At 40.4% G+C, this 19,280-nt stretch overlaps 4 protein-coding genes across 4 annotated transcripts; 3 read left to right on the top strand and 1 right to left on the bottom strand.

Moving 5' to 3' along the window:
- Window positions 1-932: 932 nt before the first annotated feature.
- Window positions 933-1,385, top strand: FOMMEDRAFT_151035 (uncharacterized protein; the record flags this gene model as incomplete). The annotated part of the gene is made up of 1 exon (XM_007262171.1): window positions 933-1,385. The coding sequence occupies one exon, from the start codon at window positions 933-935 to the stop codon at window positions 1,383-1,385; it is 453 nt and encodes a 150-aa protein (XP_007262233.1).
- A 375-nt stretch (window positions 1,386-1,760) lies between these two features.
- FOMMEDRAFT_144264 (uncharacterized protein) lies at window positions 1,761-2,904 on the bottom strand (the record flags this gene model as incomplete). The annotated part of the gene is made up of 2 exons (XM_007262170.1): window positions 2,657-2,904; window positions 1,761-2,597 (listed from the first exon to the last, which is right to left on the bottom strand). Exons 1-2 carry the CDS (start codon window positions 2,675-2,677, stop codon window positions 1,761-1,763), a joined length of 858 nt encoding a protein of 285 aa, XP_007262232.1. The 5' UTR covers window positions 2,678-2,904.
- A 460-nt stretch (window positions 2,905-3,364) lies between these two features.
- Window positions 3,365-4,756, top strand: FOMMEDRAFT_151033 (uncharacterized protein; the record flags this gene model as incomplete). Its single annotated transcript, XM_007262169.1, has 1 exon — window positions 3,365-4,756. One exon carries the CDS (start codon window positions 3,365-3,367, stop codon window positions 4,754-4,756), a length of 1,392 nt encoding a protein of 463 aa, XP_007262231.1.
- A 1,308-nt stretch (window positions 4,757-6,064) lies between these two features.
- FOMMEDRAFT_75200 (glycoside hydrolase) lies at window positions 6,065-8,667 on the top strand (the record flags this gene model as incomplete). The annotated part of the gene is made up of 8 exons (XM_007262168.1): window positions 6,065-6,478; window positions 6,537-7,035; window positions 7,111-7,293; window positions 7,366-7,524; window positions 7,596-7,677; window positions 7,757-7,979; window positions 8,079-8,494; window positions 8,562-8,667. 8 exons carry the CDS (start codon window positions 6,065-6,067, stop codon window positions 8,665-8,667), a joined length of 2,082 nt encoding a protein of 693 aa, XP_007262230.1.
- Window positions 8,668-19,280: the final 10,613 nt, after the last annotated feature.

The following is a 19,280-nucleotide window of genomic DNA, read 5'->3' as shown; positions in this document are numbered from 1 at the left end:
AGACGGTCATAGAACGACGGAAACATTGATTCCGTGCAGGACCAGAGTAGACACGTCGATCAAGATCAGCGAGTCGCGTCGCAGTGGTAATTCAATAGTCGTGCGAACTACTTCCCCAATATATACAACTTACTCGTGCAAAAGTTCTTTCTTGGCTTAATGACTTGGTGTGAGATGCGGTATGTGTAGTTATGAGGAATAGTTTGAATACATTATGCAACGAAGCAACAACATAACAAGCAGCAGAATACAACACGTGTATGTAATACATAGGAGTAACGATAGAATGTAGTAAAGCACGGAAAGGAGCATCTTAAAGCAAACGTAGAACATTACAGAAATAGGACAGGGTGGAGCGCGCTGAGATACGTAATACATAACGCGAGTGCGACAAAACGGAACAATAATAGCGTAAGGCGAAGTGAAGGCGAGAGACAGCGAGTGGGAGGAAGAAGGAAAAGAGGGGTCCAGCCCCCGAGGACCTAAGGCGCCGTTCGCTCGTTAAGTACACCGTACGCATATTGATTAAAATTATAGTTCGCGCCCCGCCGCCCGTAGGGAGTGGTCAATGATATCGCCACTGTCCAGTCGCAATGCCAGCACGAGAGTTGATACACTCTAAGTATGGGAAGACGGTGCCATTAGCGTAGAGTTCGAAAGACAAAAGAAGGACAGACTTTGAGCCAGCTGAACAACCTTTGACTAAGTATGCTCGCCTCACTGAGATCAGCATATTGAGCGCTCAAATAAGCACGGAAAACTAGGGAACATTAGTGTAACAAAATAGAGAGAGAGAGAAAATGGCGAAACCAACGGGGAGGAGTGGAAGATAGAAAGTCAGACTTAATCAGCAATTTCTCCCCCACTCCACCCCACCCCTCACACAAGCAACGAACTGCGACAAAGCGGCTCTGTCAAACAGCCGTTACGTTATGCGAGTGGGCCCCAACCCTTTGGCAAGGGTGGAGTGGGCACGGGAGCCACCCGTGCAGTTGACATACGTGTGTATGCAACCTTTTAATGGGACCCATTTTTGCGCGAGTGGGGATGCCGTCGACAAAGAGGGGTGCCAGCCCCTCCTCGACGATCGCATCCGCTACTCGTCCCGGGGACGCAACCGACAAGAACGGGGAGCCAGCCCCTCCTCGACGATCACACCCGCCGCCCATCCCAGCAGAGACGGCCAACAAAGAAGGCGGCCAGGCCCTGTTCGAAGGTTGCGTCCAGCCGCTCGTCCCGGGTACACAATCTACAAGAAGGGAGGCCAGCCCCTCCTCAACGATCGCTTCCAGACGCTCGCACCTGTAAAGAAAGAAGAAGAAAAAAGAGGAGAAGGCCTCGAGCCTCTCCTCGACGATCGGTTCCCGCCGCTCGTCCCTGTCTGAAACGACCGATAAAATGGCATCTAGCCCTATCTCGACAATCACGGCCCGATGCTCGACTACATGATCTAAAAAAGAGGGAATCCAATGCCCCTACAGGATAGCATCCTGCCAAAATTGTTTGATCAGTGTCAATACTCGGGAGTCACTCGATGACAAGGAACGCTTATTACCTCTTTGCTGTCGCATCCTGCCAACATCCTCCAGCTTGCATTGGTCCGGGTAAGATGACTTTCTAAGCTCCCCCTCAACAATTCTGCTACACCTATAGACGGAGTTAGGATGGATATGAGACAACGAGATGAAAAGGAAATCAGACAAACCTTAACCTCAGCCCGCTCGCGTACGTCCTGTGGTCCTCCTTATGACCCGATGACTCTAAGCTCTAGCATGGCGTAAGAAGGCAGTCTTTCTCTTCAGCCAGCCCAGGAACGAGTTCGACCGAGCCGGTTCGGCCGAACGTCCTCTTCCGACGTTGCGGGAATGCGTTGTACCCATCGAATGGGGAGATGGGTTTGACATCTGCGGGACATTGATTATCCCGAGGCCAACACGCTGTGGTACTTGGCCATTTGCGGGCCACCACCGATCGCAACCAGGACTAGCCTTGTTGCTGGGACGTTTGTTGTTGGGACATCTGGCTGCCTCTGCGAGTTCCGCGACGGGAACGGGCAGACGTCGAAGCGCGGGACGTCGTGATCTCGTTTCCCTCCCTTTCCTAGACGGTTCATTGCTCGCCACTGCGAAAGGCGGACTCGCCACTGTAATCGTGTTCGCATACATTTCGTCGAGCTGCGGGACGTTGAAAAGGCCAAGTCCGAATAAACCACGCGCTCTGAATTGGACCGCCCTGTTACATGCTGGTGAGAACGTAGGCAGGTCCGGTGTCTCTATATATTCAATGTCGACAACCTCGAAACCTGAGGACAGCGCAGGAGAGGCGGCAGTGCCAGCCGCCGCCGGCCGGCGAAGTTGTTTGAACACGTAGGTCGAATAAGACGGACTCTCGTAGCCCCCGTTCGGGTGCGTTGACGCGTTTCCGCCTGAGTGAGGGTGCCTCGACTGATTTGGCAGGGTACCCGTGGGGTGCTGGGCTAGCCAGGGTAGATACATCTCCCAGCCGGTGGGAGCATTAAAGGACGAGTGCCTGCACTCGTCAGCCTTGGTCATGGTGGGCTGTGGACATGAGGACACGCCCGCGTGTCCGCTTTCACTCTAGGAAGTGTATTAGTATAAGCTGCTTTAGTATGAGAAATAAAGAGTAGAGTACGAACGAAAGAGTTCGGAGTAGACATTGTAAGTGAAGGTGAGGATATTGGCAGATAACGGTTCGAAGTCAAGATGGGAAAAGCTGAATGGCCAGAAACGCGAAGTTTATATATGGTCTGTCCAGGGCTGACACATTAGACCAGAGTGCAACTTGAATTCTCAAACATAGCAGACAGAGACAATCGTATCAAGTCCCGCTAGCTTTGACGCAAAAACTGGAACAACAACAGTCATGTCGGAAATGTGAAACACCGAAAAATATCGATGAAAGTATGTGATTTGAGACTACCAGTACCAGAATGTACGGACTCCTTGACGAGAAAGAAACCTGATATTCTCTTATTTCGAAAGTTTGATCTTGTAGAGACACTTTAACTACTCAAGCGTAAATCCCAGACAATGCAGCAGAAAGCGACGTGAAACGTATGCTATGGTGAAGGTGAGTGTCGAAGGAAGGAAAGCTTGTAAGACCAAATTAGTAATACCCACCACTCGTTGCTGGCAGGCAGAACCTCGACAGAAAAGGAATATATGGTACTTTCCTATTTCGGAAGTAATCAGAGTGTAATCACGTGACTTAAGAGATGTTACTTTGCTTGTCATATTGGTGAGGCACAACTACGTTACTTTGCTTGTAGCTGGGCTACTTTGCACCGTGCCCACGACCAAGCATCCAATGCCGTCTGCGACTTTGACCTCTGGGATGATTCTCAATGGCTCGACTTCTTGATTTACCTTCCGAGTTGCTCGTCACGATATTTGAACTAGCGACGGACAATCCGACTAGGAACATCGATGAATTCGCATCTCTGCCTCGCTTCGAACCGATCTATAGGGAAGGTGCTGCTGAGTTATGCAAGAGTGCTTTTCGTACCAAGTCTTCTTTAACTTTGGTCTGCAAGACGTTTAGGCGACTTACTCTGAGGCTGCTCTATGAGTACATCTGGATTCGGCATGGGTGTACGTACCTTCTGGAGGCTCTTGAGTTATCAAAGAAGACGTCTCGCCCTGGCTCGGACCTAGGAAGCTACGTGAAGCGCGTCTCAATATCCATACCAGCTCGTGGAGAATCAGAAACACACCAGTCGTGGGACCCGATATTCGAGGCCGCACGTAGTATATTATCTCTCTGTCCTGATGTCTGTGCCATCTCACGTCCACACGAGATACTTCCAGGAGAGAGACAAGAAGACGGAGAGGTGGAATTACACAGTCCCTCAAATCCAATCGACGACCTTGACTTTCCCCACCTACACCGCGTAGATTGGTACAACACCCACTCCGACCTCCCTTTCGCAAGTATACCCTCTCCAAGGTTCATCTGGAACTCTAACTCGCTACGCGTACTAATCGTAGGAGCAGACAATTTCCCAAGTCGACCCGACGACGGGCAGGACCAAGAAATCGTAATCAGCCTACCAAATTTACACACCCTCGGAATCCGGTCGTTCAACACGTTCGGATACGAAGGTCGTCCTTGTACACTTCACCTTCCCTCCCTCCGTCGACTCATCATCGGCAGACCAGAGGCGATATACAACTTCTATTCGGGTTGCTTGGCGCCCTTCGGTTCCCAAATAACAGAAATCGAGTTAGAACCGGATGTACGGTTCTTGAGACATGATTTCGTTACGACGCTTTTGTGTTATTGTCCAAATGTGAGGGATTTGTGTATCCCGATTGGGACTACGAGACCTGTGAACCGGACTGAGATACCGAGGGTGGTGACGAGTTTTGTTGTTGAGAGGGTTTGGTTGCATGCTGCGTTTCCTGGATCTCCTAAACCTGGAACTGGGACTGGAATTGGGATTGGGATTGGAATTGGAACTGGATCTGGTAGGATCGTTTATGATTATAAGGACGTACCTTGGTGGACTTTACTTAGAGAGCATTTTGAGTGCTTTTGTGGGACGAGTTCGAGGTTTACGAAGTTGGAGCGAATCATGCTTTGTGGAGAGGAGTGGAGGGAGACTGTTGAAGATGAGCGGTTTGCTGAGTTGGTGCGGCTTACACGAGTCAAGGGAGTGAATGTTGAATGTGAAGACAAGAAGTTGCAAGATAAGATTACGAAACTGGTTGAGGTAACTTTGCAAGAGAACTTATGAAGACGATCTCGGAACGCTGTTTTCTCTGACTGGCTGGCTTTCCAAAGGTTTTGTGAAAGAAACTAGGAATTTACAGGGAAAGGATATCAATCTTGTCGAAACCCTTTCAAAACAAAAGCTGGTCAAGAACTCTCTACTTCTCGGGGAAAAGAGATACACATATTGAATTGCTTGGCCTACTTGCATCAACAAAGCACTGCTGTCAGAAAACTAAATGAAAAGACATAGTTTGTCTCTTCTAACTTTCCACGTCGCGTAACTGCACTGTCTTTATCTTTATCCGCATGATTTTAGCAGCACTTGTATAATTGTGCAATGTACATACACACTCAACGTTAATAACATAATATAATACAAAATTAACTTATACTTAACCTTGACCCCTGCTAGACAAGCCATTCTTTGAATCTTAACCCAACTTGGCATAATCAAATGACCTGGAAAGGGTGAAGATTCAGAAGAGAAAGTACGGATCAACGGACCCTCGTTGACCGTCGAAGAGGAGAGGAGAGGTTTGCAGTCGCTCTCGGCACCTTGGCTAATTGAATATCAACAATCCGGAAATTAATAGATTTTCACTTTCCGCTCCTGGCAGGTCTGATACGAATTGACTCCAAGCGACTCATCCAGCTTGGGTCATGCAAGTCGAGAAACAAGTAATATTAATGGAGAAGATATGTGTGGCAAGGTAAGGTTCATGAGCAGTTCTCAAAGGAGGTCAACCGAGTCTAAAAGGAATAAGAATATCTAAGTTTTAAAAAAGTAAAATACTTTTCGAGTTAATGGAGAGCGAGCGGCCTTATAGCGCCTCGTGAAGTTCGGTTGCGTTCTCCCGCCTCCGAGCACTACTACTGCCTGGTGGGACGTTGTTTTCTGCCATTTTCGCTGGGCAAAATGGAGGCAAACGACCAGCGAGCTAGGACTGATTCGGTGCGGATAGGATACTACTTAGGCGGGGATGATGACCCCGCGCGGCGCTGGACCTCGCGTGTTTGAGTATTCTTTATGGAATTCAGTCCGGCATGTATTAAGGAGCACAGCGTGTGTGTCTGTGTGCCCCCGCCAACCACCACCGCCATGTCAACGACGTACACAAACCCCTTCGCCAGCAACAGCGAAGCCCGCCTCGGCAACGCAGCCGCCACTCCTCTCCCGGGCGGCGATGACTCCCGCTCACTCCTCGATGCCGACTACAATGCCGCCTTACAGCCACCCAATCCAAATCGTTTTTCCGCACACCAGTCGTCTATCGGTATGGACTCTCCCCGCGACTCGGTCGTCTCAGACGACGTCGGCTCTGCGCGTGCCATGGCTGCTGCACCTGTGGGAATCGCCGGTGCAGCTGCCACCGCCGGTTCGGTCGAGACGGACCCTTTGTCGGGCGGTTCGAAGGAAGGTGGTCGATCGTTACCCGGAGGCGGAGGACCCACGACTCGGGGCGGTAACAACCGCCGACGCTTAATATGGCTCGCGGCCGCCGTGGGTTTCCTCGTCGTCGCAGCGGCTGTTGCCCTCCCCGTGGGGCTCATCGTCGGCCGTCGGGATAATAATAAGAACAAGTCGGATTCCGGCTCTGGGTCCGATTTGAACCCTGGAGGCACTGACAACCCGCCGAACGTGGCGGTCATTAGTGGCGGAGATGGGTCGACGGTGACGACTGAGGATGGTTCGACGTTCACGTATGTTAATAAATTCGGGGGCTTCTGGGTGGACGATCCAAAGGTACGACTTCTCCCGCACATTACATTACAGCGTTCTCATAAGTTAATCTACGTTACAGGACCCGTTCAACAATAATGCACAACCGAATTCGTGGACGCCGCCACTCAATACCTCTTGGCGATGGGGCATCGACAGAGTCTACGGCGTCAACCTCGGCGGTCTCTTCGTCCTCGAACCATTCATTGTACCTTCACTCTTTCAAAAATACCAAAATGGTCCCACAGCCGTCGTAGATGAATGGACACTTTCTCAAGCAATGGCTGCAGACACCTCTCCAGGTGGCGGTCTCAGCCAAATAGAAGACCATTACAACACGTTCATTACTGAAGAAGATATCGCTCAAATCGCGGGTGCCGGATTAAATTGGATTCGCCTACCTATCCCCTTCTGGGCTGTTGATAAATGGGACACCCCGAATGACCAGGAGCCGTTCCTTGCACGTACTTGCTGGAAGTATATCTTGCGTGTTTTTCGATGGTGTCGTAAGTATGGCTTGCGTATCAACTTGGACTTGCATACTGCACCAGGATCGCAAAATGGTTACAACCACTCTGGAAGTCAGTTATCATTTTATTCATTCCTTTAAGTGGAGGCGGCTTGCTAATGGGCGGGATATCATTTCCTTTGTGTAGAAAATGGCCAGATCGACTTCCTGGCCGGAGTTATGGGCTACGCCAACGCTCAACGAATGCTCGGCTACATCCGCATCATCACCGAGTTCATCTCACAACCCGAATACGAGGACCTCATCCCCATGTTCGGTATCATCAACGAGCCTCGAACTCAACTTATTGGGGACGACGTAATGTCTCATTGTATGCGTCCTTTTCTTTCTTTTTCTTCTTCCGTGTTCTATCCATGCAGCATATCTGATGAATTGGGTGTAGTCTACCTCCAAGCATACGACATAATGCGTGGAATTACGGGTATCGGTGAAGGCAAAGGACCCTTCATGAGTATTCATGATGGGTTTGAGGGTCCTGCGAAGTGGGCTGGGTTCTTGCCTGGTTCAGATCGTATTGCTATGGATTGGCATCCGTATTTCGGTGAGGATCCTATTAATTAGAAACATACGCAAAACGCATGGTGACCTGACGACCGGACGACCCTCTCACAGCGTTCAACGGCCAGCCGAACTTGGATCCTATCGGAGTGTGGCCTGCACGCGCATGTAGCTGGGGAGATACGCTGAATACCAGGTACGTGTTTCCGCTTTTGTACCGCCGTAACCTCCGAACGATCTACTAAGTACGACCTCCCATTTCCTTACGTATACAGCCAAACTGCATTCGGGGTCACCATGGCCGGTGAAATGAGTAACGCGATCAACGATTGCGGGCTCTACGTTAACGGCGTACCCGGTACGGGACACAGTTACGGTGGTGATTGTAGTTTCTGGGAGGATTCGAGTCAGTGGAACCAGACGATTAAGGATGGGTTGCATGAGTTTGCTCTTGCGAGTTTTGATGCGTTGCAGGATTGGTTTTTTTGGACTTGGAAGGTAAGCAAAAAACATGGTTCCTAAAACTATACGAAATACAGAATTTGACTTGCTCATTTATCTCATCGCCGTCGAACAAATAATTAAATGGATGTGTAGATTGGAAACTCCTCGCTAACAAACACAGTCCAATCCCCTCTCTGGTCCTACAAAGCCGGTCTCGAAGGCGGCTGGATGCCAACAGACCCTCGCTCCGCCGTAGGCGTATGCGCCTCACTCGGCGTAACAGGTGCTCAATTCCCCGGGACGTACTCCGCCTGGCAAACAGGTGGTTCCGGTGCAGGTACTATTGATCCCGTTGCGAGTTCACAGTTTGCTGCTTGGCCTCCGCCGACGATGAGTGGAGTGGATGCGGTGAATATGCCGTTTGTTCCTACGTATACTGCTACGGGAACTGTGAGTACGTTACCGCCGGATACGTTTACTGATGCGCCGAAGACTGTGAGTGTTGGGGATGGGTGGGCGAATAGTGGGGATACGAGTGGGGGTGTTACGGAGGTTGGGGGGTGTACTTAGTACGTGGACTTTGCTTTGCTTTTCGTATATTGTTGAGGGGATGATGCTAACTGGTGGATTGTGTAGCCCGAACCCGTGGGACTCGGCTCAGCAGACTATGCCTACGACGACGTGTACTGGTGCAGCGGGCGGTGCGAGGTTGGCACGGCGTACGCCACCTCCGACTCTATGACCCTCCATCTACACAACTGTATGACTGTATGACCTTGGGACGACGGAAGAGGGTGGGGGTAGAAAGAGGTAGAGATGGAGGGTGTGAGATGCAGACGACTCGGCATCTGGACTCTCAACTCTCGACTCTCCCTTCTGGTCGCTCATTTGTCCGTCTATCCATTTGTCCACTCGACTCGCATTCTCTTTTCCCCCGAGCGTTTTGACATTGGCTTTTTTTTTCTCTTTTTTTTTGATGGAGTCGGGGAGCTCGGAGTCGGTGGTTTGGTATCTCCTAATCTCCTAATCTCCTGTTCTCCTGTTCTCCTAATCTCATATTCCTTGTTCGTTTCTGAGGGGTATACTCTCTTTTCTTTTTTCTTTCCCCCTTTTTTTCATTTGGCTCCCATACCCATTTCTTGACTTCCTTGATTTTTCTCTGTTTTTAATTCTTGGATATATAATATATACACCGACTGACTATACTCGGACTTTCTTTCGATCGCACTTGAACACCCGATCGACCCACCCCACTCGGCCACTGTATCACTCAATCACCCACTCTCTCCTCCTCATCCTCAACCCTCATTCCTGACCCTTGCCTCGTAGTAGTCATCTTGTTACTATTTACTACCTACTATCTACTGTTTACTATCTACTGTTTACTATTTGTTGTTGTTTGCTGTGATGCTCAACGTTTAGCTATATCCTTTTATCCTTTATCCTTTATCCTTTATCCTTTATCCTTTATCCTTTATCCTTTACCCTTTATCCTTTATCCTTTTATCCCTTATCTGTTTCCTCGATCATCAACTCGACAATGACATCTGTCTGTCTCGATGTTGCTTTGTGGCATTTTGACATTTTGACGTTTCGACGTTTCAACATCTTGATGCTTTATTATTGTAAGATGTGGAAAACTGCCTCTTATGCACATGTGCTTGCCAATTTTTTTCTTTTTTTTTTCGTACGGTCCTGCAAGTTGCTGAGATGATGTTTGATGAACTTTGATGAGTTCATGTTGCTTTAAGGTGTTTTATTTTGTTGTTTTGTTTGTGTTGTTTTGATGTTACCACAATGTTATTAGCTTCAACATTTCCTGTTTCAGTTCTCTACAGGACTTCCCCCTCCCCAACCCTCTTTTTTTGTCTTGTTTCATTTATTAAGACAAGACATCTAGTTAAATAATGTTAGCTACCCACAATCCTTACTACTAATACCTACTTGAGTACTCATTAGCCATATAATCAGTAGTTTGCCCCTTGTTATCTATGTGACATTAAGGTCTTGTTAAAGTCCTTAGCTATGAAAGTAGACAAGTTGTAGAAGGAAATTGCTAGGGTAAGTATTAATAAAGTAAGCCAGATCTAGATATACCCTTTAAATTTTATTTGCTAGTACTACAAAGCTTAATACTTGAAAGTGTTAGGATTGTAGGATTGGACCTATTTCATTTTCTTCATATCTCTGTCAGTTTTGCAAAAAAAAAAAACATTGTTACTGGATTTTCATGATCCTTAACATCTCATCTATTGTTCTACAAAGTTTCATAGAGATTGTCTTAGTATTGAGTGCAGGAGAGAGCTACAGAGACATGAGATAGTGTATACAATTACAATACAGTCAATCCATTTCTTGCCTAATATAGTAACTTGTGCCTCTTTTGTACAATAGCCTCTTAGCCTATATTCTCTAATACACAACACTCTGTTAATTCTTCCTAGCCTCTAATGTGCCTGTTGGCTTTACAATATTTGTTCTTATTATTTCTTTAATCTTATTCTCAAGTTTCATTCCTTACTTTACTCTTGTTATTTAGTTATTATAAAAAGTAGTCTGTAAATACAGTAGTTCCTTAGTTTTTTGACTCTTCTCATATTCCTACTTGTTCTCCTAACATAAATCCTAGCTGGTAGCTTTGGGAATATAGTTGGATTAAGGGCTACAAGTCTATATTCATAGTTTGAGAGTGCTATTAACTTAGAGAAACATCTCCTCTAATATAAGAGTTAAAAAACTCATCTCTACCTTAATACTACTCTTAGTCCAAGCTACTACTCAATCAATATCCTCCTAGTCCAAGCTACTACTTGACTATCCTCTCTATCTGATCTAACTCTCTTTTGAGTCTAAACTACTGTTTGATTTGTTTCCTACATATAGTCAGAGCTACTACTCAACTTTCCCTGACTCAAGCTACTACTCAGTCACTCCTCCTACTCAATCTGCTCAATCTGCTCAATCTGCTCAATCTGCCCAATTTACCCAATCTGAGCTACTACTCAATTAGTTTGCTTAAGCTGAGCTACTACTTGTTTAAGTATTCCTTACTCTCTTTATAAACATTATAAACATACCTTTACTTTCTTAAAGAACTAGTTAAAGAACTATTAAACTAATTTACTATTCTATTGATTCTATATTATCCCTCACTCATTTGTTACTCTATTTTTCTATTATTTTATACTCTACTCTTAAGGTTGTATTACTACTATTCTTTACTCTCTTTCACTCTTTTGAGTTTGTGTGTTGTCTTTACAATTTACATAGTTACACTCTTTTCTAAATACTTTTTAACTTACTACTTGTAAAGCTCAATCCCTAGCCTTTGTTTACTGGTTGACTAGAGTCTCTCTCAAGTAGTAACACTTTTAGGAATCTTACAGTCTGAAAGTCTAGTATTGTCTTACAGTTATTTAGTATTATTAGATAAGAGTCACTAGATTGTACTTAGAACAGAGTACATATAAGTAGTTTAAGAGTTTAAAACTAAAAGATTAAAGTTGCCTAAGTAGCAAACTAGTAGAAGGAACTATTCCTAGGACTTAAACATTATTCATAATTATTCACACTAGCCTCTAATAAAGACCCAAACATTTTAGAGCTTGCTCAAGCATTTGAAAGAGTATTTAGTACTTTAGAAGTTGATTTATTAGAGTTAGTCTTAGAAACAATGTCAAATCCTTTAGGAATCTCTCTTATACTCTCCTACAAACCTGTACAGCCCTAACAAGGTGTATATATGTACTTAGACATGAATTCAGTCTCTCAATTGATTACAGAAGCTACTAGTCAAGCTGTTACTATAGTAATGTATTATACTCCTACTAGAAACCCTAGAAAGATTACTACTACTCTTAGAGAGTACAAAGGAGGTAAGGATTATTAGGACTTTAAAAGAGAATGTTTACTGTATATTCTTACTAATAAAAGAGCCTTCTATAATAGTAAAAAGAAGATACTCTTTATACTTTCTTATCTAAAGGAAGGGATAGTTACTGTATGAGTAGAAAATTGAGTTACTCAAAACACAGATATTAATAGTAAAATTCTTTGTACACAATTATTCTAAGAGTTTATAGATTAACTAGGGTAATAATTTAATGACTCTAGTAAGAAAGAAACTACTATCTAGAAGCTTAGACAACTCAAGCAAGGAAACTACTCTATAAATATCTTTTTCTAACAGTTTAAGATTCTTAAGACTAAAGCTAGACTGAGTAGTAAAGTATATAACTCTATATTAATTAATTTACTTTAGTATACTCTTAATCCTAAAGTACTTTGTTAGTTAATGTGTCTATCACTAGTTCTAGGTACTTATAATAAATAGAAAAAGTATACAATTCAGATTAACAATAATAAAACTTGACTCAGAGAGACTCTTACACACAGGGGACTCTCTAGTAGTTAATCTAACAACTGTCTACACTTTAATCTTCCTAATAAGGCTTACAACTCTCCTCAATCCAATCCTACTGTGTATTTTAAAGCCTCAAATGTATAGACAAATTCTCAACCAACCTTACATTCTTTCAGGTTGACTCTTAATAGAAAAACATTCTTAGGAGCTAGAGAACTAATAAACATCTTAATTAACAATACTAAGAAAAATCAAGCTTGTTACATTTGTAGAGAGATTGGTCACTTTGTCAGAGTTTCATTAGGAAAAAGTCTAAAAGGTTATATTATATTATAATAGTGTGAAAAAAGTAAAAAAAGTAAAAAAGTAAAAAAAGTAATTTACATATTATCAGACCTTAATTTCTGATAACTTAGTATAACTTTGTATAAGGTACTGTAAGGTTTATTAATGTAATAAAAGTACATAAGAGTAATACCCCTTTTAAACATATAAAATGTATAATATTGGACCTTCCTTTTTTAAAATGTATTGTAAGGATTACTAAGTTTTGAAAGGGTAATACACATTTGTAATGTTTTACAGAGACTATACATAGTTATTATTTCTTAATAATAATAATTTCCCCTTACATCCATTCATTATTAAAATAACAAAAATCAATTATATTAAAATATTTGTACAATACATTATTATCTACAATAATTAAGGAAAATAAACTGAAACACATACATAGTACAGTCTGTGTTAAGATTTGTACAGAGAGTGAGTAAGAGTGTCTATATCTACTATAATGTGAATACAAGTAGGTAGAGGTTAGGATTGGACTAGACTCAAGTAGTAAACAAGTACATTACAAGTGTTAATTACTAGGCCTATTCCTTGACCAGATCCAGACAGACTACTAGAAAGTGTTTTAACTAGTGTAGCAGGAGTGCCCCAAGTACTCTCTCTATTTGAGACATTAAGCAAGTGTCTACCTTATATACTACATAGTAAAGTCTGATAGTCTGAGACATTCCAAGTGTAGTAACTCTATATAAGGCAATTGGGGATTTCCTAATCTAGAGCACAATCTAATACTCCCCTTCAAGCATTAATTAAGAACTATGACTGTATGCCTAATAGTTTGTTTAGATGCTTAATCTGTAGGATGTGGAGAGCTTTTGTAAGGATGTCTGCTAATTGGTTCTGTAATTGAACATAGTATACATTGATGTAATTGTTTTGAATATAACATTACACAAAGTCTTTTCATAAATCAAGGTGTTTAGTGCAAGTGTTGTACATTATTTTGTCAGACTTTATAGTCTTTATTGCACCTTGATTATTACAATAAATTGTAATGGGTGCTGATTCAGTCTATAGTACTTCTTCAGCAAATTGTTTGAGCCAAATAGCTTTTTGAGTAGTATATGCTAGTGCTTACAACTCTGCTTCATAAACAGATAGTGGTACCAGGTTTTGTTGTTTGCTTGACTAGGATATGGTTGATTTAGCTAATTGAAAGATGTAGCTGTTTATTGCTTTATGTCCTTCTGTCATTTGTCTGTCTGTATCACAATAGCCTTGTAGTTTTAAGGTGTTCATGCTTCCAAGTTGAAGTCAGCAATTTGTTGTATATTTTAAATATGTAAAGCAATGTTTCACTACTTTGTAGTGATGTGTTTAGGGCTTTTGTAAGTAGTGTGCTAATTGCCCAGTAATATAAGATATGTCTGGCTGTGTGCAATCTGTAACATATCTTAACAATCCTACTATATTCATGTATAGTATTGTTTTATTATTACTTTCATTTGTATTGTATGTATTGTTTGTATTGTTAGATAGATATATTCTAGGAGTAATAGGTGTTTATAGTGCCTTTTTGTTTTTGAAGTGGTAACACTTGATTATACTTTCAATATAATGCTTTTGCTATAAGCTAATTGTTTGTTGAGGTCTATCTTGGCTTATTTCAATACTAAGTAACCAATGTATTTTGTTACTGTCAGTGAATGTAATGTGTTGTCTTAATGCATGTTTAAATGCTGTTATTATAGTAATAGTTTTGCTAATAATTGTAATATTGTCAATGTGTATAAATGTTACAAGAATCATTTTATTATTTTGTTTCTTATAAAATACAGTGTGATTGTAATTAGCTTGTTCTAATCTGATCTTAAGTAGTAGTTTGGTAATCTTCTTGTACTATTGTCTACCTGCTTGTTTCAATCTGTATAACACTTTATTTAAGTGTAACACCTGTCTAGGTTTAATATCTGTAAGTAGTCTGCCTAGCAGTAGTTTCACATAAATGAGTTTGTCCTCATTTAGTTCTCTGTAAAGATATACAGATTTTACATCTATCTAATGTATTTTGTAGTTCTTAGATGCTGCCCAAGATAACAATAATTGTACTGTTGATAGTTTTGTTACTAGGGCAAATAAGTTGTCAGAATAGAAGTCTATTCCATTCTTTTGAGCATATCCTTGTACTACAAATTGTGCTTTGTATTTGTCTATTTGGCTGTTAGCCAGTCTTTTGATTTTATAAACAAATTTCATTCCAATTATATTTGTATTCATAGGGGGGATAGTATAAATTCATGTGTTTTGTTGTTGAAGTGACTGTATTTCATCCTTCATAGCTTTGATCTACTGTTCTTTGTCTATACATGTTATAGTATTGTAATACATTAATGGATTGTTATAGATTTTGTTGAGGAATTCATTAAATTCTGTTAGATACATAGCTAGGTTTATATTGTCTTTGTAATTTAAACCTATAGTTTGTTTAACTAGTCTTTGCTCTTGTGTAGAGTGTTGTATGACAGGTTCTTTATCTTTATTATTGTTATTAGGAAGAGTTTTATTATTGTTTAATGTATCACCATTATGATTATTCTCCCCTTTAATTCTAGACATTGGTTTGTCTATGAATTGTATGTTGCATTCAACAGTAACTTTATTATTATAGCATACTAAGTGACCTTTACTGTCATTATCATAACCTAGCCATTGTGTGTATTAGCCTCTAGGTTGTAGTTTATGTGTTTGTTCATTCTGTATGATACAATATGTACTGAATTCTTGTATATTATCTATTTGATAATGTTCATTATACTATTTGTAATATGGTGTTGCAAAATTAATAGTAACTCTCAGTGTTCTGTTATGAATAAACGTTTGATATTGTACCACATATACTCAGAATTTCATAGGTAACTTTGCTGATAACAGACACATATGTATGCTGTTAAAGATAGTCTTATACATATGTTCTGCAACTCTGTTCTGCTGTAGTGTATTGTGTACTGTTAATCTATGTATTGTTTCTTGACTTTCAATATATGTAGTGAAGTCTTTACTTAGGAACACTGTATTGTTATCATTTTGGAGAGTTTTAACTCTTATACTGTACTGTATAAATAGTCTTGTTGTATGCTTTACATATTCTGTGAAAGTATTACTTTTATGCTACATAGGTAGCATGGTTACCCATTGTGTAGTGTCATCTACAATAGTAAAAAGATATTTGTACTTGCTGTAAGCTTGTACTAGGGCAGGTCCCCAAATATCAATGTGGAGATGATCTCCATAACATTGTACAAGAGGTGTTGTTTGTATTTTTGGTATTTCATTGTATTGTATGTTTGCTTTAATACAATCTGTACACTGTGCATTTTTATCATCTGTTATCCTTTAACTTATAATCTCAGAATACTCTCATATGAGTTTGTACAAGTAATCAAAATTAACATGACCCATTCATTAATGTAAATCAACAATAGTGATTGTGTTAATAGATTGTTTATTATGATGAGAAACTATCATATACAAGTTATTTTGTACATGTATTTTACCAATCTTTGTATGAGTAGGAGAATAAATAATACATTCATTATTTGTTTTCATTAAAACATATCCTGCTTTACATAATAGTGCTTCACTAACAAGTATGAAGTTCAGATTGGAATGATAGTATATGTTTTGTAGTGAAATCATATTCACCTTAGTATACTTATTAGCTTTGTCTTATAGTTTTATGTTAAATGTCATTACTCTACTTTTGCTAAGTGTGAATGACAATTTATTTACAATTGTAATGTTGATTAGGGTCAAGTTCTGGACGTTTGTAAGACAGAACAAGTATGGAGTAGTGTGTACATTTGTACTAGAGTCTAATATATTAATACAATGTATTAGTTCAGTATCATTGTAACATATTGTATTGATACATATGTTTGAATCATAATTGAACTCCTTAATGACTTCTTTCATATTGTCAAATGAGTTCATAAAGTTGTCTACTTACATGACACCATCCTCTTATACTTCAAATACTGAAAATACATTAGATTCAGTAGATAGAGCAGATTGAACAGGTAAGCTGCTGGAACTTGATACTGAGGCTTCTACAATTGTAGACTCTAGTATTAGTGTTTCATTAACATCTTTAATGAATACTGTTTTGTTATTGTCTCCAATGAATACTGCTGCATTAAGTGCAGGTTGAGACAACATAGTAGTAGTAGTAGAAGTAGTAGCTGTTTACCTATGCTTTTTCTTTTGAGCTTCTGTTGTTTTGCTTGTTAGAGGATTTCAGCAGTCTTTTGACATATGCCTGTACTTATTGTAGTTGTAGCATTTAACTTTATTATAAGGCTTTGTTTTGCCTTTAGCTACACTTTTGCCTTTTGTTTGTAGGCTGTCTTGTTCAGTATCTTGTTTTGTTTGAGAGTACTGAGAATGATACTCAGTATATGTGTTTTGTAATTTGTATATCAACTTAGCTGGTATCAGAATGTCTTTCTGAGCTACTGTAACTGTTGGTAGTTGATTATAATGGGTAATCTGCCTGTCTAGTATTGTTACTACCCATCTATACTCACAAGGAGTAGTGAGGTTAATTGCTGAGATGTATGTATTGTTATTAGGGGCTTTATTATGTGTAGACAACTACTCATAGATTTGTTCAATGTTGTCTAATGTCTTATCAAACTGTAATACATGCCCTTTTACTGTAAACAACATAGATATGTCTACAGTATGTGTCATTGTTGTTTGAACATTGTATTATTCAGAAAGTGCCTTCATGAGACTTCTAATACTTGTATACATTGTGAAGTTTGTATAAATTGTATTAGTTATTGTTTTCATTATACAATAATACAAAACATTACCTGTACATATGCTAGCATTATTAGAGGAAGGGGGATCATACTCTAGATGGTCTGAGAGCATTATAGTAGTAAGTGTACTGTGTATGTGTAAGTACTATATCTTGTATCCCTTTATACTAGCCAACTTTTCTATTCCCTCAAAGAACTTTGTAATGTTAGAGTCCTTCATTATAGTGTTAACAAAGGTATGTGTTGTAGACAACATTGTAATAGGTTTAGGGGGAGAGGGAGGTCTAGGGCTTGGTAGGCTAGCAGGAGGTGAAGGCATTCTGTGAGAGTGAGTGTGTGAGAGTATTTAATAGGTACTAAGGCTCATAACCTTTTAACTAGTATAGTAGGAGTGCCCCAAGTACTCTCTCTATTTGAGACATTAAGCAAGTGTCTGCCTTATATACTACATAGTAAAGTCTGATAGTCTAAGACATTCTAAGTATAGTAACTCTACATAAGGCAATTAGGGATTTCCTAATCTAGAGTACAATCTAATAAAGTGAGAGTATTAAGAGGCTCAACAGTTATGACTGTGTTTATAGTTGAACCTGTCCTTACAAGCACTCTGTATCACCTATCTCAAAATCACCAAAGTCTACCATCTCTACTTTATACATACTACTACACCTTATGTATAAATATCTGAACAGACAGTCATACAGTAAACTATTAGCAGAGAGCCAGTCAAATTTGCTGTAGTTATCAGAATCAGTAGTAAATACTAATAAAGAGACACTTACAGTACTTGTAGTGTATAATGAGCTGCCTCTGCCTTATTCTTTTCCTAATAGTATCTGTAACAGAAGAGGAAGAATGTGTTCTTAGACTGTTTAATGTAGTCTTTAACACTACACTTTAGTTGTTACTCAGTCTCTACAAGTTGAATAGTGTGTGTGTAAATTAAGGTCAAGCAGGTTGTAGAGACTGAGACTGTGCCTGTAAGACAAGTTTAGAGTAATTAGTAAGTAATAATAAGAGAGAAAAGGTGGACACACTATAACAGTGTATAGTAAGTGTAAGTAGTACACTAAGGTTAGAATCCAGAGTATTGAACAAGCTGATTTGAGTAGTAAGCAAAGTTGTGCCTGTACATACACATTACATACACTTTCAAATGTAAGACATAGTCAGAGTAGAGAACTTAGTTATTATGTGTAGTTGTAAAGGTGTATCTCTAGAACATTCTGGCTCAAAGGGAGAGAGTAAAGTAGGTAATGTGAACAGACTCAGCTTAGGAGGGGTAAGTAATAGCTACTACTTACCTTATTCAAAATAGTGTTATAAACAGTACTGAGGAATGTAAATGTGTGTAGAGCAAACCTGTCAAGAGTAATATTAAACATAGAATGTATGAAAGAGTAGAACATATACAGTGTTAGGGAGAGGGTAGTATAATAGGAGTAGTTATATATGAATATTGTTACAAGTATACTTGTGTGTACTTGTCAATTCTTACTTACACAACAGAGTAGGAAGAAGTACACAAATGTATAGAGTTATTAGAGAAGTTGTTCAGTATTAGTTAACAATACAAATGTGTAAATATGAATTCAAAAAGGGAGACAAACATAAAAAAAGGAGGACAATAAAGGGGAGGCAATACAAGTGGTAGGACAAGGAGTAGAAGGGATGAAAGGGAGACAAAAAGTTGGGAGAGAAGGGATGAGCAACTATTGTATAGTCTTTTATAAAGTAGACTAGATACTTACTACTTTATATTAAAGGATAGTATAGTCAGCTTAGTAGTACAATATACAATCTAAGACTCTGTACAAGTACTATAACAGTAGATTAGAGAGACAAGTTATAGTAATGTTTATTGTCTGTATTGTTACA

Source organism: Fomitiporia mediterranea (genome assembly GCF_000271605.1).
Source record: "Fomitiporia mediterranea MF3/22 unplaced genomic scaffold FOMMEscaffold_1, whole genome shotgun sequence".
Classification (NCBI taxonomy): domain Eukaryota; kingdom Fungi; phylum Basidiomycota; class Agaricomycetes; order Hymenochaetales; family Hymenochaetaceae; genus Fomitiporia; species Fomitiporia mediterranea.
The sequence above is the reverse complement of the archived record's forward strand: the minus strand, read 5'-3'. Positions and strand labels throughout refer to the sequence as shown.